General features: G+C 41.7%; 1 protein-coding gene across 2 annotated transcripts in view; it reads left to right on the forward strand.

The window, feature by feature from the left end:
- Nucleotides 1-22283, forward strand: part of BMPER (BMP binding endothelial regulator) — a 230473-nt gene that overhangs the window by 199190 nt on the left and 9000 nt on the right. For both annotated transcript variants that reach the window (XM_004418836.3, XM_087435327.1), the window contains one exon: nt 20136-20266. In XM_004418836.3, the coding sequence (XP_004418893.1) occupies nt 20136-20266 (131 nt within the window). The remainder of the gene's footprint in view (nt 1-20135; nt 20267-22283) is intronic.

A 22283-nucleotide genomic window follows, 5' to 3' on the forward strand; every position in this document is an offset into this window, starting at 1 on the left:
ACTTGTGACTCCTCCCAAAGCTGATTTCAGTACACCAGTGAGTTTCTGTGTGGGTCACTGGGGCCAATAACCAGTCTCTGAAAGTCTTTAAACACTCACTCCTATAAGTTAAAGGTTGTTTCAACACATATCCTTTATATATATTTACACACACACATATATGTATCTATATATATTATAGTATACACACATATATATAATTATATATGTATTTTGATATTAGCACATCATGTACATTATAAAATATAAAAGTGTAAATTAACATAAGGAGGGATAGTATTAACTATAAACAGGAGTTCTCGTCTTTTCTCCTTCTTCTCTGGTGGAGTGTCTTCGGGCCCAGCTTGTGCCGTGCTACTGTTTGAAAGCAGAGCTCTGGTAGTAGGGGTGGGGTGGGGCAAAGACCTGCTCTAGACTTCTGCTTCTCAAACCTGGCTGTGCACAAGAGTCAGCTGGAGAGCTTCTTAAAATGGTTTCTACTCCCACCCCCTACCCCGAGATTCTGATTGAGTGGGTCTGGAATGGAGCCCAACAATTTGTATTTCTACCTGGGTCCCTGGTGATGCTGAAGCTGCCGTTCCATGGACCATACTTTCAGGAGCTCTATTCTAGACCAGCACTTCTCCAACTTGAATGCACATCCAAGTCCCCCGAGATCTTGTTAAAATACAAAATGCAATTCAATAGGTTTTGGGTAGGGCTGAGGTTCTGCATTTCTAACAAAGCCCAGGTGAGGCCCCAGATGAGGTCGAGGCTGCCAGTTCGAGCAGAAGGCCCGGGCCACAGAGTTCAGCTGGACCTTCAGCCCCTTGGTGAATTTGCCCGCAGATGGATGCCAGTCCTGCAGAGCAAAGCCCTGAGAATTAGAGGCTGCTTTTGTTGGAGAGAAAGCCTTGCTAATGAGAAAGCTCTGGCAGCCCTGTCATTTGCCCTTAACTCCTTCATCCCTCCCTTTGAGAATTTTGGTTTTGCAGTGACCTTTAGTGGAAGGACAGTTGTGAGTAAAGGGCTTTGAGAGAGAAGATTACAGTTCTTTCTTTGGAATGTTTCTAATAATGATGGGATTGTTCATTTTTCTCTGAGTTATAATACGTACACAGGGATGATTTTCATCCAAGGTCTGAAATAATATTTGTCTTAACAATTACCTGATTCTTGTGCAACGCTAATGGGGAAATAGAATGTTCTTTTTCGAGTTCATAGAAATTCTTCTAATCAGTTCTTATATTACATTCTTTAATATCAAAATTCTTTATAGAATATTGCATAGAAGGATAAAATTATAACAGCTCATTGCCTACCAGCATTTCTAAAATTAAGTAAAATTATTTTAACGCAAATTTAGGGGGAACAGTCTTATATTTTGATCCCACAATTTCATTTATACAACAGAGGTGCAAGAAAATCATCAGACTATAATGTGCTTTCAGCACTCTTAAAGTTGGAAAAGCTATTTAGCTGTAGAAGATTCTAAAAATCTGTATCTTAGTTCCTCTATTCTAAAAAAGTGAGTTTATTGACTGGGGATTCCTGTGGAGAGTTAGGGGCTGGTGTGATCTGTGAACACTAAGAACAGGGTCTTCTGAGCTGTGTTTGATTAGGGTCAATATCTAGGCCATGAACGAAGATCTGCTAGAGACGAGGAGCAACTTCTGGGGCCCTCCATCTGAGCCGCATAAGGGAGCCTCCTGGGGGCTTTCTGATTACTCTGGCCACATCCAGACCAATTAAGTTAAAATCTCTGCAGGTTGTGTCTCCCAGCATCAGGGTTGTTTAAAGTTCCTAGGGATTCTAAGGTGTAATCAGGATTGAGAACCAGTGGTCGAGAGGCCTGGGTTCTCCTCCACTTCTAAATTCCACTCGGTGATCTCCTGGATTATGGTTTTGGCTTCCTCTGCATTTGCTCAGTCTGAGCCAAATTCACAGATCAGTGTTACGTCTACCTTTCCCTGTAGTTCTGCCTTCTTCTCCATTAATTACACACTTAGATTCTCCTCTGGCTATTCTTTAATTTGAAGGCATAATTTCCTTATAATTTTCAGCTAATTAAGATCCACTTTAGATTTTGTTTGTACTTAAAGAAATACATGTACTTTTTTGCGTGTTTAAACTATATCTTTTAGTCCATTTTCTTTCCTAAGAGGATGCGGAATTAGTATATCTTCTTGGTGAATTACAGATGGTTCCCAGTGCCTAATTTAGTGCCTGGCACATAGAAGGTACTCATCAAATATTTGTTGAATATCCAAGTCATTGATTCTTCTCTCTCCTTTAACTCTCATGCTCAAATATTCAATCAGTTTCTGAATCATGTTGATGTAAGCTCTTAAGCATATCTAAAATCTATTTCTTTTGGTTGCATTAGCAACCATCATTGCCTTGCTACAGACCATCATCGTCTCTTTGTGCTTCCAGTTTCTCTCCCTCCTCCCCCAGGTGCATCCCTCTCCCACTATGAACACTAACTCTGCCTCTTCACCCCGGCTTCCACAGTGCAGCCAAAGAGATTCTTAAAAATTATTTTCTCTAAATTTATTATTTTGATTCTTATCACATTATTAACACTTACAGAATGTAGAATTTTTTAATATAAAAATAAAGTCTACCATATTATTCCACGAAATCTCTCTCCATTTACACAAGTGCATTTTGTGGTCTGCTTCATATATATTCCGCATTTTTAAAGTCTTATTTCTGTGACATTAACTGGTTGGTACTGTGAATTGAAGCTTTTTGTACAGTGTATTTCCTAAGCACTTATTGCTGGCATTTAGTAAAACTATTTTTACATTTTATTTTTTTGAAATTTCCTAATTATAGATAATCATATCATTTGCAAGCAGGTATCATTTTGCCCTTTCCTTTCTAAAATCTATGTCTATTGTTTCTCTTCTTGTGTAATTTTGGAGGATAGAACTTTAATAATACTTTTACTTAATGGCAGTAATGGAAGACATCCTTTGTTTTTGAACTTACTGACATGCCTCTAATAGTTCATCATTAAGAATAATTGTGGTTCCTTAAATTGAGATGGACACTGTTCACTGTATTAAAGAAGCATTCTTTGTTTCAGTTTTACCATGTTTGTAAAGTTTTAAAACTAGGAATAAATGTTTAATTTATTATATATTATCTTGCATCTGTCAACAAGAATATATAGTTATTCTTGTTTCATTTATTAATGTGAAAATTTGATCATTAATATCTTGATATCAAACCAACCTTGCATTCCTAAAACAAACACTACTTGGCTTGATATGTTATTCTTTTAACACATTGTTGGAGTCTATTCAATTATACTTTATACAATATTTTTTACCCTTATATTTGTAAATAGATAGTCTGTAGTTCTCCTGTCTTGCTGTCTTTGTTATATTTTGGTAAGACTATGGTCCATCCTCACATATGTGCAACCACTCATGCCATATAAAATTAATTGCAATTCCTTAAATAAGTCATTTCAGGGCTTAATGGCTTTATATCTGCTATTGTCCCTGCTATCTTTCCTTTTCTTGTTTGCTTTTCAAACTCATGCAAGACTAAGATCTTTGGTGATTATTGGTCCCCCCTTCAATGAATTTTTCTCCAATATACTGCCCACATTCCCAGCTTGGTTGATCATTCCCTCCTCTGCTGTCTCTCTGTACTTTCTTCATATCTTTATTGTAAAATTGATCATATAATATTGAAATTATTTTTATATCTGTTTCTCTCACTCTATTTTATGTCTTTGAAGTGGAGATTTTGACTTCTCATTTTTATATCACCAGTTCTCAGCACAATGCCTCTATGTAGTAGGTGCTTAGTAAATGCTAGTTGGATGAATGAGTGACTGAAGGAAACTCATACCCCCACTTACCTTACTTTACTGCAGGGCTTCCTGAGAAGTACTGAGTTGCTCTCAGTATGCCATGGAAAAATCAGCACATACAATCATAGTCATGTTTCTTTAAAATGGCTTGCCTATGGTCTTATGCAAGACCTCAAATTATACATTTAAATTATTCAACCTGTTTTGTTATTTTAATGTGGCATTCATGGCAGCAGGGCATTATATTTAGACATAATGGTGGACAGGATGGTGGAGATAAGTACAGTTATTCTTTTGTTTTTCTTTCATAAAAATGTGCTCAGTTAATGGGAGTGGGCACATTCTTCATTTCACAAATGTTTATTGAGCACCTTCTATATGCTAGTGACTATGCTAGGTGCTGGGGATTCAGCAGGAAATTAGACAGACAAGGTCCTTCATGGAGCTTACATTCTAGTTGGGGAGTGCCACCAAAAATAAGCTAGTTAGAATAATTTCTGATTTGAGAGAGGATGGTAGAGTGGGGGTAGGAGGTTATTTTGGATACTGGTGGTCAAAGAAGAAATTTCTGAGTAGGTAATATTGGCCTAAAAGTTGAAAAGATGTGAGCCACTCCTCCAGTGAGACTGGAAGATTGTTCCAGCCAGAGATGGCAATGAAGCTGGCATATTTAAGGAAAAGAAGGAAGTCCAGCCTGGTTAGAAGGTGGTCAGCTAAGGCTGGTAAATATAGATGAAGATGTAAAGCAGGAAGGGCTTAGATCATCAGGGGCATATGGACCATGATTAGGACTTAGGTAGATTGCATTTTTAATGTGATGAGACATCTTTAGAAACTTTTGATTAGAGTAGTGATATGATTTGTTTTATACTTTTAAAAGAACATTTTGCTGCTATATGGGGAATAAAGAATTTATGTTCCACTAAGTATTATCATAAGAAGTGGTTGTACAAAAATACTTAATTGGCTGCTTTGTCCGGAAGAAGGCATATGATGATATCTTTGCTGTCACTGGAAAGATATAGGTGAGAAATTATAACTTTTCACTGTTGAGTCACAGTAAAATTCTTTTCAACCATTTGTTTTCTCCTCTTTCCTCCTATCTTCTTCCCTAGTGCATGAATTTCAACCATTATCTTTATATGGGCTATTCACTTTTCTCACCTTTTAAATTTATTGTTTCAACCTCATAGCATCATTAACTACTCCAATATTAATTAATCATGTTGCTAGATTTTTATACACTTGGAGAGAGATAAACAGTAGGTTATAGTGTTTTTTTAAGACAAATTGCATCTTATGATTGACTGAGCAGCATTATTATGAGCTATTACAAACAGTAGGCAGCCCATAGGTATTTGCAAAGGTGGCAATGAAACAAAGCAACCTTTAAATTGATTTAGCAAAACACTTAGTTACTGTTTCATGGTAGGCAAAACAATAATAAATCTTAAAGGAGGAATCTTCCTAAGATACTATGAAAAGTAAGGCTAGCATAAACTCACTGGTTGCTGTCAGCACTCATTTTTATGGTGTTTACATGAACGTTGGTAACAGAGAATGAGAGAACTTAACGTGTGGCTTTTGGCTGATGTTGGAATATATCGGTAGGGATGCTCAAGTCTCTCTGTAAGCTACAGTGTTAACTTTGTCTTGCAAAGAATCACATTTTGTTTACTGGACAATAAGGAAGACTCTTGGCTCAATTCCTGTCTCCCGTCTCCAACATCTGTTAAACGTTTTCAACTGGGTGCAGTGGTGTGCTGGAGCTGGCTTCTAGTGACTCACTAAGAGCCAGTTATTAGAAAATCTTCCCAACTCCATGTTCAGTGATCAGTGATGTCATGTTGGTAGCCTGAAAGCAGCTACAGTTGGAGAATTGACACCACAGAAATTGGCATAGGCTACAAATTAGGGATTTTGTTTCTTCTCCCCAACCCTCCAAGAGCCAGCTGCTAAAACATTTACCACCATGTCACTGCCTGGATGTTCCACTGGAAACTCAGCATGTTTAAATATAAACCCATTCTCTCTCCTTCCACTCCATCTTTCCACTATCAGGTCCTCCTCCTGCATTCCTCTTGTTTGTTGACAGACTTGAAACTGAGGCGCAAATCTCCAGAGGCATCTTTGAGCCTTACTTTTCCCTTTTGCTCTAAATGACATCCTTTTTCAAACCCTACAGATAATGTCTTTTCCTATCTCATGTGCTTTACGTCTCCTCTCGATTTCTACTGTGCTCCCCCAGATAAGTCCCTGGTTGTGTCCTTTTTCTCCCGTAAGCCCTAGTTGGGTCATCTGCAATAGCTGCTTAGCCCCCCATTTAATTCTCCTCTCTACCTCATTCAGCCCATCTAGCACACTATTATCAACTTACTTTCTTGAGGTGGGTTTTGTATTTTATCACTTTTCTGCTCAAATCTGTCAATGACTCCTCTGATATCCAAATAAGGCTCATGCCTCACAGCTTGGCATACAAGGCAGGTCATTACATAAGGACAACATACCTTTCCAGTTGATTCCTATGGCTTCTGTTCCTTTTCTTGATGCTCATGAATCCCCAAATGGCACACATGGCATTTAAACAAAAGTATTTCTAAATTATTAGTTTTCTGAAAAGCTCTTCCTTCCTCTTTGCTTCTTTACTTTGCCTCTTTACTCTTTCTTTCAAGACGTATAAGTCAAATGAAGTCTTCTCCTTGAAATCTTTCCTAACTTCTCCTTACTGTCTATCCTTCATGCCAAAATAATCTCTCTCTCTCTCCTTGAACTCCCTTCGCAATATTGTACTATTTTTTACAGCACTTATCATTTTTCTCATTTTATTACAATTTATTTTAGCATGTTGTGTAGTTTGGAGTAGGAACCCCATCTCTTTCCTCTTTGCTCCTAACTTTGGGGAGAGCACAATGTCCTGCTCAGTAAAGATTTGTTGAAAGAATAAATATAAGGGAAATATTAGATTGAACATCCTTTAGCTGCTAGATGTAAGGAAAATAAGGGCACAGGAAGTAAAAAATGGTATAATAGGAATATTTCTGGAAGTCCCCCAAAAGTCAATATTTAAGTGGAACATTTTTATTTTTTGTAATGTATTTGAGGAGGATATCATATAGAAGCTGGAATTGAATAGAATAATTCCACAATATAACAGAAGGCAGAACCTGAACAAATGAGTGGAAGTTACAGAACACATTTTCATTTAATATGTAAGAAAACTTCCTGAGAGATGGAAGCCTTAGTTGTCTATCACAGGAGTGAGATTCCTAAAAAGCTACTGAGCTCTTATTACAGACACGATGCAGATGTATGACCATCTGTCAGGAATGTTATAAAAGGATTTTCTGCAGGAAGTAGATGTTCACTAAGGTCTTTTAAGACTCTTGATTCTATGATTCTGTGACTGTTTATGAGTCATCTAGCCTATTGATAGGATTTTTGAGCACTCACTGTCCTAAACCAAGATGGGTTGCCACAATGGTTGCTATTAAGACTTTTACTGTATAGTTGGGAGCATTAAAATATTTAGGAAGAAAGCATCTAAAAAGCCCCTCTCCCCCCAAAAAAGGTGGTTTCTAAATTTCAGGTCCCCTGATTTGGGGGAAAATGTTCCATCACTAATCTTAATAAAATTAAAGTCTAGAAAAGCTGCCACATTATCTTTTTCTCCATAGGAGCTAAGGGCGAATTTCTCAAGCACTAAATTTCTACCTCATTAAAACTCTAGCTTAGTTTTATTTTGCGTCACTTGCCATTGGTCCCCAAGATCACGGACTGAGAGGGAGCAGAACTCTCATTCTCCAGAGGTGGTGATCTTGCCCCTCGTCTGTAGTCCTTCCTCACCTGGAAACACCATTTGCAAATTTCATTCAATTCTATCCCCTTCTTTGCTAGATATTTGCATTGGGTTGTTGGTCGTCCTTCATCCAACTGGTGATCTCTAAGGTAGCTTTGATTTTACATCTTCCCCTACTGTGCCTTGTATAAGCATAGAGATTTTTATGGGTTTTTTTCTGGAATTTTTTTCAGGAATTTACTAGCAACTGTAAGTAAAAAGGACGATCTTTCTCCTACGTTCTTGACTGTATCCTCACCTATTGTCTTTGTGGCATTATTCTACCAATTACCTAACTCCTCCATCTCTTTAACTTTAATGTCTTCTTTTGGACTCCTTTTTACTCGGTGTAAACATGTTCAAGTCTCCTTGATCCTAACACACAACACACACACACATACACACACACACAGGCTTCTCTTCAAACTATTGCCCCATTCCTCTCCTTTCCTGTACTGCCAAGCTACTGAAAGAATGCTCTTCATTCAACACCTCACACATTTTCCACCTTCAGTACATGTCGAGATGATTTCTGTCCCCACCATTCCCATGAAACTACTCCTGCTAAGGGAACTGCTGACTCCTAGTTGCCTACTCCAGTGGCCACTTTTCATATCTTAGTCACCTTGGCCATTGGTAGTACTTAAATCCATGGGATACTCACTTCTTGAAACTCCCTCAGGCCATTTAACCATCTGATTCTCATTGTCACCTTAGTAATCACTTTATCTGGACTTGACTATGTAAACCTCTATAAACTATTCATTCAGAAAAGTAGATTTTGAGCTTCTACTCCCAACCAGGCACTGCACCACGGCTGGTGAAAGATGGTGAGCAAAACCTGCCTGCCCTGGAGCGTAGTGGGGTAGATGGAGTGAGGGATCGATCACAGAAGGACACAGTTGCAGGCTGTGACAAGGACCACTCAAGAATGCCATGAGAATGTTTAGTAGCAACTTCGTCTAGCTTGGGGATCTCGGAAGCCTTCCCTGAGAAAGCTATTGGCCTGCATTTTGAAGGAGAAGCAGGTTTGAACAAGGAGAAGGGGATGGAAGAACATTCCAGTGGCAGAAACAGCAAGTGCTATAGAAGGCGATGGGTTGTAGGAGAGAGCATGGAGCAAGCTTCGCCACTTACTAACAGTGTCATATTAAAAAACCTGTTTGACCTCTTTGGGTCTTAGTCCTCTCTCGCTAGAAATTTTGCAGTCAAAATTATATGTGCTCATATATGCAATGTACCTGGCATATAGTAGGTCCTCAGGAAATGTTGCCTCACCCCGGCCTCTTCCACTCCTGGGGCTGTGAGCCTTCTGGGGTCTTTAAGGCAATATTCTCCTGGGTTGCTTCTGGGAAACAGGCCTCACATTCCATGTCTCTGGGGCTTGTAAGAGGGTGCTCTCATTCTAGCAGAGGGTGGGAAGCTGGCAAGGAGGTGGTTGGCCCACGGTGTTTATGATTTGGATTTGGGGACTGTCTGCTCCCTGAGCCTCTTTTCTGTGATTTGAGAATGGCCGCGTGCCATGCTCTGTTGATGGGGATGGGGTGAGCCTCTCGGGAAGGACTGAGTTTTCCCTGTACAGCCAAGCTGCGCAGGGTATGGAGTACCAAAAACGCTTCCTTGTGCAGTGATTGGATGTGAATGCTGGTTTATTGTGGAGCCAAAAGGCACGGCGGATGCCCGATGCAAGGCACCCAGCATCTGAAACACTTCACTGCCGCCCCGCATCCTCCAGGGGCGGCGGCCAGTGCCGCCCTTTTATTAATGCACGTACCGGAGGGTTTGTGGGACTTGGCAGCCATCCACCGCCTAATGTGAAAAAGGCCTCTGGAAGGCTCGGCCCCTTTGAAGCTGTTGGGCTGGTGGCGGCTGCTGCGTGTGGCTGGGGTGTGGCCTCCAGATGCTGGATGCCTTCACTTTCACGGATTTTTCTCACAGCCACCGGCGACTGCGCGCTCGCAATTACCGCCCTCTCAGCGGGCAGCCGCGGGCCAGACAGGCAGACTCGTCCTGGCACTGCTGGGCCGCAAACGGCAGGATTTCATATAGGCACTGCCGGGGCTAGGAGTCCCCGAGAACGGAGCCGAGGGGGGCGCCATCCTAGAATGGGAGAAAGAAAACGAAGTGCCGTTTACGCACACCCTTCTCACTAGAAACTTCAGCTGAGCGAGTTGGGAGACCCCGATGCCTGCCTTGCTCCGATCTCTAGCCTTCATCTCCGTGTGTGGATGAATTTCTCTCTCCCCTTTAGGGATTGGCGGGGATGGAAGTGGGGGACAGTCTGTTTTCTCACTTGCTTTTCATGAGAACGCTATGAGAGATTATACAAGGAAAACCAGCGCAGAAAAGGGACGGAATGTCCCCAAAATGGCCCGAGGGGAAGGGAGTTCACCCAGGTGCGCTAACCCCGCAGTGCTCTGCGCCTCACCTTGCTGCCTCTGCCGACTCCCTGAGAGCTTGTTCTGTTCCAGCGCCTGTGCCGGCACACTTGCCTCTCCCCGTGTCCGGAGGTGAGCAGGGCGCACCGGGAGCCCCATTTAGGAGGCTCTCCCTCTCCAGGGCAGCCCCGCACTTACAGGAGCCCCAGCCTGAGGCTCCTTGATTGTGCTGCTGCCTTGTCCAGTCTTGTCCCGTTCTCCCGATTACACGGTGGGAGTCCCACGTGTAAGGCGGGGTCTTCTTTCCTTCTGCATTCCTCACTGAGCCCAGCCCGGGGCTTTACACACAGCAGACGCTCAATTAGTGTTTGTCAGGTTAAATAGAACAATTTTAGAGATGGCGGGTATCTACATCCGGGGTAGAGATATGATGAGATAGGCTCACTACAGAGAAGAGATACGGAGATTTTCTGGGTGAAGAGGCCCCTCCCATTTCTGGAAGGTCTTTCCCAATGCGAATATCACCTAGTTTTAGGGCCAGCTGAGTGCTGGTCAAGTCCATATTTAGACATAGAGTCATAGAATACTGGTACCATAGGGACCCACCATTTTACTAATTAGGAGGCAGGCTTACCCAGGAAGATGGCTGAGTATTGGCAACACACTGGCACCTTCCACCTCTGATTGTGCTACTGCTCAGACCTGGTAGACAATGTTTCTCTCCTGCTTAGGTGAAGGTTTGGTACTCCTTTGTACTTGAGATTCTTTGTAAGAACAAATGTATGTGAAGCTCAGTGCATTGTGAAGGGGAGGAAGAGCATCCTCTACCCACTCTGGGCCCCTTCTGACTGGGCTACAAATTAAATTGACATGAAGCCGAACAGAAGGAGAAAATCAAAGCTTTATAACACGTATACATGGGAGAAACCCACTGGGTAACTCAACAAATGGCAGAGGTTTTTGCCTTAAATAGCATATTCAGGTAGACAAAGGAGGATGCTGGGTGTGGGGGGAGTCAGCTATAGATTACCAGAAAGAGTTTCTAGAGATAAGATCATCACCCCCCCCCCCCCCCCCCCCCGCCTTCTTCCTGGTACAGAGAGGGAGATACCTTTACAAATGGAGATTTTCCTTATAAATGTAAATGTCTCTTACAAGGGGTAACTAACTTTTACTTGATTTTCAGAGAAAATAATCAAGGTAAAAAGACATATTTTGAGGTGGCCAATTCTGATCTCCCACAATTGCATAGGTAAAATGAGATTTTACCATAAATGGAAAAGCTTAGGCTTTTTCCCACTGATGCTCCACCACCTGCCCTCTGGCAGGGGTGCCTCAGATGCGCTCCCCTCTGTGGCAGCCACCAGGGTAGGCTCTTAGGATCATGCAGGGGTTTAGTCCACCACCTAGCCTTACAGTTATTTTACAGTAAATGTGACAGTGACGAATTGAACTTGTTTAAGAGAAAAGTGATTGATTTTCTGGCAAGCAGCCATTTTTATGATCTCTTTTATCATCAGCCAGCCTCCCGCAAAAAGTGAAGAGTAAGAAGCAAATGCTGGGATAAGAATTAAGGTTACTTGGTGCTCTAACTCTTGGCCACTAGAGGGGGGTAGTGACCACGCTTCCCCTCTCCCTTGCTGTCTTGTGCGAAGTCTTTGCCCAAACTGAAAGAATGAGTTATCTCTCAAAGAGCGACAACTCAGCAAATGTCTGTTAATCAGGGTCAGCTTTTCCCTCCACGGAGCCAGTGTTTCGTACTCGAGTGAAGATAGCTCATCTTTGCAAAGAGGAGTATTTCTAACCCTGTTAGTGGTTATAGAGTCTCTGGCTTTGGCAACCTTTAAAGTCATAGCACCCGGGCATGAGGCAAACAGCAGAATGGTGCACACATCTTCTCCAACCCTAAGACACAAGAAAACTTAACTATGGGCATGGGGATTATATTCTTCACATATGGTCTGGTATATGGCCTTATCAAGGGAGAAAATATTTTAGGTTCCAGAACATGCATGATGGTTGTTTGGTCTCTGCTCAAAGAAAATTGAGGAACTCCTGTTAAAATTGGCTTCTATGGAAAATCATAAGCATTGCTACACTTTAGAGGAGGTATCTGTGTCTGCAGATGCCTGCATTATTCCACAAAAACCATCCCTAGCTTTAGAAGGGTGTCTGAGGCTAATGACCATTTCTGGAACTCCTGTGTCACGCTAGCTTCTACTGTGCAGGTAATGGCATTTGCCTCCTGGGGAATGTTATTAAAGCAATCGATATTTTTCAGTACCTGGAGAGTGTCTAAATCAGGTAAAAATGTAGAGTCCCTAGGTTTTAAATTAGAACAATGTGTAGGTACGCAGTGTATACACAACAGGAACAGATTGCAGGCAATCAGAGCAGGGGTTCGTTGTGAATAATTATCGAATGGTTTAGTAGGTTTTTTCCTTGTTACTTTGGTAGTTGGACTTTCTCATTCTTGTCAAGGCAGGAAGAGAGTGCTTGCAGAGGGAAGGGAGATGGAAGCACGGGAGGCTGAAGGGAGCGCGGGAAGGTAACTGCAGAGCTGTCAAGGGCACGGCCGTGGCACCGACTGATTCCCTGTGGCTCCAGGTCTCACACCTGAGTAAGATTGGAGGTTATGAGAATTTGGATCCCGGGAAGAAAGAAACGTCTTAACAGTAGACTTGCCTGGCTGCTCTGCAGGGAAATAAGGTCTTAGGAACAGGCTGTGTGACTGTGTCAGGGACTTTTTAGTTTTGTTTCGTTTTTTAATTCTGGAGGTTGACCACATGACCATCAAATCTAAGATCTGGTGATCTGGAAACTGTGTCTTTACTCAGGCTTCTCCGTTTTCTTGGGATTTCTTTTTCCTCATTCTTTAACCAAGCAAAATTCCACAGATCCTTCAAGACCCAGCTCTCTTGTCTCTCCTACTCTGTGGAGCCTTCTGGACACCCTTACCCGGCACCCCACAACCCATGGAATTAGTCTTCAGTATCCCATTGCACTGGCTTCTCATAATAGCCCATAATAGCCGTTACGTCATTTGGAGTTTGGTTTTTAGTGTCTCCCTTTCCAGGTGGGTTCACCTCTGTTCATCGTTGTGCCTCCCTTAGTGTCTGGAACAAACAGGACTCAATGAATTCATTCTTTGCACTTAGGAATGGGCTGAAGATGTAACCTGTGTGTTTGTGTTGGGGGGGAGGTATATTTGGTACGGCTGAACTACGGATAAGTTTAGTATCCACAACCAGAGAAACAGCTAGACTCCCAGATTCTCCTGCCTTGTCTCATTAGATGGAGTTCGTGAAATGGACAAGCTCATCTAGAAACACTTGGCTTTGCTGTGCTGTCCTGGCAACCTCAGGCAGCCATAGAACCAATATTTAAACCAATATTTTATATTGAATATTCTTACCAATATTTGAGCCAATATTTGATATCAAATATTATTACCAATATTTAAGCCACAGTGGTGCCAAACTGTGGCTAGCCCAGAAGGATCTGAAGGGAGCATCAGGGACTCGCATCTGCTGGCTTGTCCTGCCTTCTTATTAACAACTCAATAAAGCAACCTCATGTTTCGCATTACCCAGTCTTTTGGCCCTGTTTTTTATGTTAGAGCACTGTTTTTTGTGAATGTATGAGGGTGCCCATATAATATTGAGGAAAAGAGCATAGGTATAGAGCCGAGCCACAACTGAGTTATGGATGAAATTATTTTCTTAGGTGTAATGGGACATGGATATGCCTTCTGACTGTGGCTACTACCTATAATTACTTCCATGTGCCTCAGGTTAGGGAGGTCAGGGCAGAATTTCAAAGGTTGAAGTATACTGAATTTTTTAATCGTCTGTTGCTTGTTAAACACACTTCCATCTACCCAGCCAGGACTCTTCTCCCGTATCCTCTCCGTTCCTCTTTTCCCAGTGATGCCCAGGAACTAACAAGCCTGAAATGCCTTCACTAGCTTCTGTGAACTTCCCACATGCAGGGAGCAAGGAGAACCAGATGACCTCAATGTGGTTTTCTCATCATCTTCCTGCCCCATTCTATTGTTGCTCTCAGGAAAGTCAACCTCCAGACTGAACAACATAATCCAGCCGAAGACCTTTCCTGGTGGCAGAGGGGAAAGCCAGAACTCTGACTTTGGCTTCCAGATGGGTCTGGCTGCTGTCACTCCTGCCTGGCCCTTCTGTTCTCCCAGAAGCAGTGTGGAGAGTTCCCAATGGTTAATATATCTGTCTTTCAAAACTGTGTCTGGGTATGAAAGACATGAACACTTCCTCTCTCTGACAGGGGTGGCCCCCAGCCCAGAAAAAGCAGAGGGAAAATCACTTGGTATGCTGTTGCTAGGAAGCGGAGAGAAGTTTGATGTTTTGAGTTTAGCAGTATTGGAGGCTTGCCTTTTTAATAACCCGAAGAGCTATGGGTTATTCTTACAATATTGAATATGTGCTTTTCTGAAAATGTGTCATTAAAGCAGAATTCTCTCATCAGATCCTTTTTTCCACCATTCATTAAATAAAAGAAAAATCCCCTTGGATCCAGAAGAGGAGTGCAAGTAGTTCAAAATCAAAATAACAGCAGAGAGGTTCTTGTAGAAGCAGCTCAGTTCAGAGGGTGCTGTGCCAGCAGCTCCCACGGCCTTGGCCACGTTAGGCAGTGGCCAGAGAGTAGGGGAAAGGACAGAATTCATTCTCTTTAGATATCAGTGTTGAACTGTCTGACCCTGTGGAAGCTGGGCGAAGGTTATCAGGCCATTGACATCCACTCTTTTGATGATTCACCGAATATTTACTGAGCTGTGTGCTTAAGGCACTGTGCTTGGCTGGATGAGCAAGATATAGCTCTTCCCTCCCCCCAAACAGGGAAAGACGTAATTAGGATTCAAAGGGGTCTGTGCAAAAATAAAAGTGTGGAGGGGACAGGACCCAGTAGGAAGGGGCTAACTTTTCTTGGGCCCGTAAGGGAGCACCATGGAGGAATTTGAACTGAGTCTTAAAGGATAGACATCAGATTTTTCCAGTGGAAAAGACAAGAAAGCACATTCAAGGCAGGAACAGCAAGGTGGAAGGAAGCCTGAGGGTTAGCGAGACATTCCCTATGAATGGGTAAAGGAATGAATGAGGAAGAAAGAGGGATGATCTAGATCGCTAGTGACCTTGGCTTTGTTGGCAAGAAATTTGAACTTTCTCTGTAGGTGCCCAGCAAGAAAGCAGGAGTGAATTTGGTCTTAATCTCACTACACCTATAAATCCCTCTGGGGAGGACAAGAATGGTTTCCCAGCATAGATGGTGCTGTACTCTCAGTACCACCATCCAGTGGAACTTTCACTATGATGATGGTGTAAATCAGCATTTTCCAATATGGTGGCCATTGAATACTTGAAATGTGGCTAGTGTGGCTAAGGAACTGAATTTTAAATTTTCTTTAATTGTAATTAACAATTTCCACTTAAATAGCTCCATGTGGCTGGTGGCTACTGTCTTAGAGCTCTGAAAGAGGCAGTGGTTGTAACTTGATGGGGGAAAAAAGACAATGAGGGCTCCCCTGCAGATAAATTGTGATAAATTGGAATTCAGGGAGGAGACTGACCACAGGTCAGTTCTGATACCAGTACTGTGCTGAGTGCTGTCAGGAAAGGCCATCAAAGAGCCTTCCTGAAACAGGACACACATACCTAAAACGATTTGAGAAGGGAGGCAGTTAGTGTGTGACAAAGTGCTGCCCGACATAGCACCAGCCCACAAGGACTCTGCGATAGCTCTTGGCATCCTCTTTACCTATAACTGCACTGTACAGCTGTGTAAACCCACAGAACAAGAGTCCTGCCTGCACCTCTCTGCTGTCAGGAAAGATGCCAGGAGCAGGGTGGATAAATCAGAAAATCATTTCTAGATACATTCATTAAAAGCTCCTGTGACGGAAAGTATGCTTTAAAGGGACTGCATAGGCAGACGCTCTTTACCTGTAGAACTTTCCTGGAAAAGCCCAATTGTAACGCAACTTCTGTTTGCCCATTGGAGCAATGGGTGGCTGTGTTTCCTGACCAAGAACTCAGTATCTAACAGAACACCACTGTGACAGAATAATGCCCTGAGAGCAGAGAAACCAAAGCCATAAATCTCAGTAACTACTAAAAGTGATAAAATTCTGCTACTTATTCTATAACGTGAATATAAATGAACAATATTGGTGCATACTGATTAAGGAAAGGACAGCAATCTTCCATTAACATAGAAAAATTCAACTCCACTGTGTCATAAATTAGATTTTCCTCATACTGAATTATTAAGTGTGATAAACACAAGTTGAATATTTGAATAACAATAGTTTTGCCCCTCCCTGAAATTTGAAGTACATTTGAAGATGCTTTTGTTTTTCTCTTAATGAATTCCTTTGTAACAGCAGAAGCATGCATAATTATTCCGCCATCCGTTCCATCCATCCAGATGTCAAGTTCACAGCATCAGCAGACCAATGAGGTGGAAGTGTGAGGACAGCACAAAGTGAATCGAATCAAAGTCTGTGCCAGGAGGCCTCTGATCCACAGACTGGAAAGATTTTAGCTGGAGAAATGTTTAATAACCAAGACCTGCAAACGAATACTTTAATTTTCTCCCACTCTTTATTCCTTATTCTCCCTCTAGTTCCTAAATTGTGATTTAAATATTAATATGTCCCATGTTATTCTTTTTGTTCTTTTAAAAATACACTGTGATTTTATCTTTTAAGAAAAGTGATATGTCTGCGTTGTAGAAAATACAGATAAGAAGAAAATGAAAAGAGCCACAGTTCCACCGCTCAGAGTTGACTGTTGTGAACATTTGGGCATATCTGTTTTCAGTTATTTTTGTTTTCTGTGTGTAACCACACAGTACTGAAACACAGTTTTGCTCTTTTTTTAAGTATATATTTAAAATATATTTCCAAAACATCATTGTAAAGTCTGTAGAATATTTCATTGTCGAAGTCACCTAAATTTATTTCACTAGGCCCTTACTGTAGGCAATTTAGATTATTTCCTGCCCCCCCCCCCCCACTTAAATAGCATTGTGATGAAAGCCCCTGTGTATAATCTTTGTCCACAGGCATTACTATTTCCTTAGGTGTGGAATTTCCCTATCAAAGAATAAGAACCTTTCTTAGGGCTACTTATATGTATTGCCAAATCACTCTCTAGAAGGATCTTCTAATGTAGTTGTTATGAATGTGGATGTTGAGATCAGAAAGACCCGAGTTATAGTCCTGGTTTTGCAGTTCTGGATCTGTCATCAGCCATGTGACCTTGGGCGAGTTGTTAACATTCCCAAGCTTTAGTGTCCCTATCTGTTAAGTGGGCTAGTAATAAGACCTGCCTCATATCCCGTTGCTGTGTGGAGTAAATGAGGTAATCCATGTCAAAGCTCAGGATAGCAAAATGCTGGGCATCAGAGCTAACAATTCTACACGTCTGCCAGCAAAGTACGGCCTATCTATTTCTCCATTCTCTCACAAACCCTGGGCACAATTTTCTGTAAAAATCATCAACTTGACAAGTGAAAAAAGACGTCTTGTAGTTTTAACTTCTGTGACAAAACACATCTTTCAGGGCTTTAAATATATGTAAAATATTTTAAGCGAAGGGCTGGCTTTGACAGACGTCTTTGCCTCAAATGTGGCTCTTCCTGAGTAATAGAATAAGCTCAGATCTTCCTTAGTTTTAAAGGGTAGATAAAATTATTGATTGCTTGTGAGGGCACAGAGTGGTCTGTTGGTGGGCTGGAGTATTTGTACGTAGCAATCGTTAAACATGTGCTTAAAATATTTTCTCTCAACAGTCTCAATGAATTGGATTTTGCTGTCCTTAAATTATTTTAAATTGTCTAAGTAGCTTCATAGGACAACAAGTAGAAATAAAAAGAAAAGAAGGAAAACATTCACCAATGATCCTTTCAACCAAACAAATTAAATTTTATCTGTTTGCTGTCCACCAATTTTACAGAATTACATTAGACATTCTTTCAAATCAAAGGGTGCATTTCCTCCTGTTGAGAACAGCTCTTTCCCATACAAGTACTGTCATTTTACCAGGCCCACTGGGTGCTATTCCATCCATGTCACTTGAGTGGGAGCTGTGTAAAGGGAAACTAACATGCACCCCACAGGCCAGGAAAGACAGTGGGTGATGAAAGTCTACTGGGGAAGTGAGGTACAAGTGGGATTAGATTGTAGAGCCTGGGCCAGCCTAAAACGTTGCTGTGAAGTCTGCACGTGAATGTGATGGGCGTAGGTTAGTCTGAAATGAAAATTGAGACAACCAAGGAAATGGTGTTGAGGAGGGTTCGTAGGCAGACATTTAGAGGCCATTTTAAGGACAGGCTTTATTTGGCTTTTCTTGGAAGCCCGGAGGCTCCACACGAATTTAAAGACACAGTACTGTGTGTCTAGTACTGGAAAGGGTTTGCTAGTGAATGTGATTTTACAGGATTTCTGTAACGCAAGTGGGAGAAAGTATTAAGATACAGCCTTGATTATTATGGAGAGGAGAGAGATCAGTTTTTTTGTCCTGATTATTATGTCTTAAGTACCAGTCATCAAATAATCTCTCATTTGATGAAATGGAAGAGGCTCTTGAGGTTTCAGATCTGTTCCTCTTTTGGCCCTATAAGTTCCCATTTCCCAAGGTTGTGCCCTTGAGTGGGCTATAATAACTTTGTGAGTACACGGTGAGTCTATTGATCCTTTACTATGGTTTCTGCCATTTAATTCTTGTTCAGAGGAGGCGGTGCATCAGCTTCTACACAGAGCTGGTCACTCTCTATAGTCAGATGTGGACACCTGTCTCACACCAAGAGAAAATGCTGACATACTACCAGGGGATGACCATGCCCTGATCACTTTTCAAGATCATCTGTGCTATTTGTAATCTTGAATATTACTTTTTCTGCTTCAAGCCTTGAATTAGATTCTGTAAGGAAGAGGTTTTGCTAAACAAGGATATGAAAAAAATAAGAGTAGTTAAATTTTATTAATCTTGATGGCCTCTTGCATAAATGTGAAGTCAAAGCTGTTAGGCAGTAAACTTTCTGGAAAATGAAAATGGGGACGGTGGTATGTATGACAGAAAGAGCACTTATCTCAGGAGATGTAATTGAATTCATTCTTTTGCCACTTGTTAAGGTGACTTTGGGCCCACCTATTCATTTATAAAATGACCTCTTCATTTATAGACAGAGACTGTTCGATGTCCTATTTAGTATCCAGTGGCGGACTGCATATGGAAGCACTTTGTAAACTGAAATATTATATACCAGTGTAAGGTCATTTATTATGTCTTTGAGGTCAACATGTTTAAAAATTTGTTAGCTTGTATTTAAACACATTTCAGGTGCTCTGGCCCATCATTTCCATATTTAAAGTCAAGCTATGGAGACCTTGGTTCAACCCTTTTTATCTTTCAGTCTAATTAGGGGCCTGAAAATTTTGCTTTATTTGGAATTTGTCACCCCACATTCTAAAGAATGAGGTTCAGTGTTCCTCAAAAAACTAAGATTCTAAAATATTGCAAAAGTGAATCATAATTGTATGTTTTCAGAAAGCCATGGGATTTTATGCTTTCATCAAGTTCGTCACTGTTTTGGTTATATGGTGGTAGAACCTATTGTTCTTATATCAGAGCTTTCACAAAATGGCAGCACCTTAGAGTATAGAGCTGCCTTTCCAATATGGTAACCACTAGTCACATGTGGCCATTTATAGCTAAGTTAATTAAAATTAGATCAAATAAAAAATTTGGTTTCTCAGTTGCACTAGATACATTCTAAGTGCTCAATAGCTAGATATGGGTAGTGGCTACTGCTTTGGACAGTGGAGATTATAGAACATTTCTATCACCGCAGAAAGTTCTATTGGATAGTCCTACTCTAGAAGAAAGGGAACCTAATGTCACATTGTTCAGAGGTATCCAGCATAGATTTTATGGAGAATATTTATACCATTTAAAATAGCAACCTTTAATGGCCAATCAAGGTTGCCCATCCACCCATCCATCCCTTTCTGCAAGTCACATTTATGGTGTTTGATAATTTGATATTTTTAAATGTTCATTTCTTTCTATTGGATCCCTAGGTCCTGCGTGACAGACATGTGTGAATGTCCAGTCCATAAAAACTGTTACTGTGAGTCATTCCTGGCATATACCCGGGCCTGCCAGAGAGAAGGAGTCAGTGTCCACTGGGAGCCCCAGCAGAACTGTGCAGGTGAGAAGTTCCTAGCAGATCCATCCACCAGAAGTTCACTAAAATGCCCAAGATGGCAATGGAAGACACTTGCTGACGTGAATGGCCACGTCCCACTTTAGCCAAAGGGAAGCCCCATCAGTGGCCCAACTGGATTACAACTTGATAAAACACAGGGGCTTTCCACTGGGAAGGATAGCGAGCACTTAAGAGAAATGCTTTGTGACAAGCACATTTGAACAATTTAAGGATGTCCACTGTTGCAAAATCCTTCCAACCCGAATCTACCAGCTGGATGTACTTAGCACATGGACAGTCACAGCTGTGGCTTAGGTTAGGTGTGGAGCAAAGGAGATTTAGGACAATTACAGTCATTTAAGGTCTTCAGGATAAGCGTGATTTTTTTTTTTGAGAGAGATTTGTTATACAAACTCTAGCAGGATGTTCTTTTCCTTCTGAGAGATAGATTTCTATAATAGTTGTTATAGCTCTTTGATCTCAGGCATGTTAATTAGCTTGTTTGATATCTGTAAAATGGACTTGTTTGTTCATCCAAGAAATATTTCTTACAAAGTGGCTAAGTACTGGACATTGTACTAAGCACTGTGGGCACTTTGGTGACTGTAAGAGATGGGGCCCCTGTCATTGAGGTGCTGGCAGTCCAGTGGGAGAACCAGACAAAAATAATAACTCCACAATAAATGCTTGCTAAGTGTGGTAAGTGTGATGAAGGGAACAAATAGGGCAGAGCCATAGAACACAAATGGAGAGGAAGTGGGTGGCTACTTAGATGCTGAAGAGGGAAGGCTTCTCTGTGGAGGTGATATTTCATCCGAGCCCTAAAGGATTGAAGGCAGTTAGGGCAAGCATTCTATGCAGAAGAAACATTTGATGGCCATAAGTAGGAATAAATAGCATGCTCTCAAACTGGAAGGGAGCCAGCATGGCTCGAGCGCAGTGGGCAAGGGAAAAGGGGCACAAGATGAGGGTAGAGCAGGAGCAGGAGCCGGGTCATGCAGGGCTCTGCTGGTCTTGGGAAGGAGTCTAGCTTTTATTCCAAGAGGAGGAGAAGCCACTGGGGGGCTTTCAGCAAGCCTCTTTCTGCTTTTCACAGATAACCCTGTGTGGAGAATAGATTGGATGGGGCAAGATTGAAAGCAGATGACCAGGCAGGAGGCTGTTGCAGTAGTTGTGGTGAAAAAATGATGGGGGTATGGATTAAGATGGTGGCAGTGTATGGGGAGAGAAGAGAGAATCTAGATATAGTTTGGAATTTTACAATAATATCTACTATGCAGAGTTATAAGCATTAGTGATATATATATGAAGCATCTAGAAGAGTGTCCAACTCATAGAAGATGCTCAGTCAATCTTCACTGCTGCTGCTGTTTAGACCTGAAGATGAGATGACTCAATATTTGTCGCCTACTTGAAACGTTGGCAAATCTTTTTCTGTAAAGGGCCAGATTTACCTGGAATGAAGAGACTGGGGTTTGCAACATTCTACACTAGTCCTAATAACCTTAGATATTAGAAAAGAAGGCAGTTCATGTCACTGCAAACTCTAGAGTGTCTGTGTTAGTGGAGGACAGGAGCAGTCATCTGGTTGGAAGAGAGGTCAAGAAGAAATGCTTTGAAGCTGTGTTTTCAGTACATGGACATCATGCTCTTTTAGTCCAGTGGGTGTCAATCTGGCTGGACATTGGAAGCTCCTCTGGGAGTTTAAAAAATAAACCAGAACCCTATGCCTGGACCCCATGCCCAGATATCCTGCTGTAATTGACCTTGTGTGTCATTTACAACCTCTCATTCTAACCTGCAGCCAGAGTAGAAACCCCTGAGGTAATTTGTATGCTTATTTGGGTGGCTTTGGGGGAGTAGGATGACAGGTATTTTGGGCTTACTAAAGCTTCCTCAAGCCACCCCTTCACACAATCAATAGTCTGTGTTCGTGAAAAGCACCAAAGCCCTTTTCACTCCTGACTTCCTTTTTGGATTTGCTATCTCCTCTGCAAACCTGAGTCCAATCTGTATATCT

Source organism: Ceratotherium simum, chromosome 1 (assembly GCF_057802395.1).
Source record: "Ceratotherium simum simum isolate JZ-2026a chromosome 1, ASM5780239v1, whole genome shotgun sequence".
Lineage (NCBI taxonomy): Eukaryota > Metazoa > Chordata > Mammalia > Perissodactyla > Rhinocerotidae > Ceratotherium > Ceratotherium simum.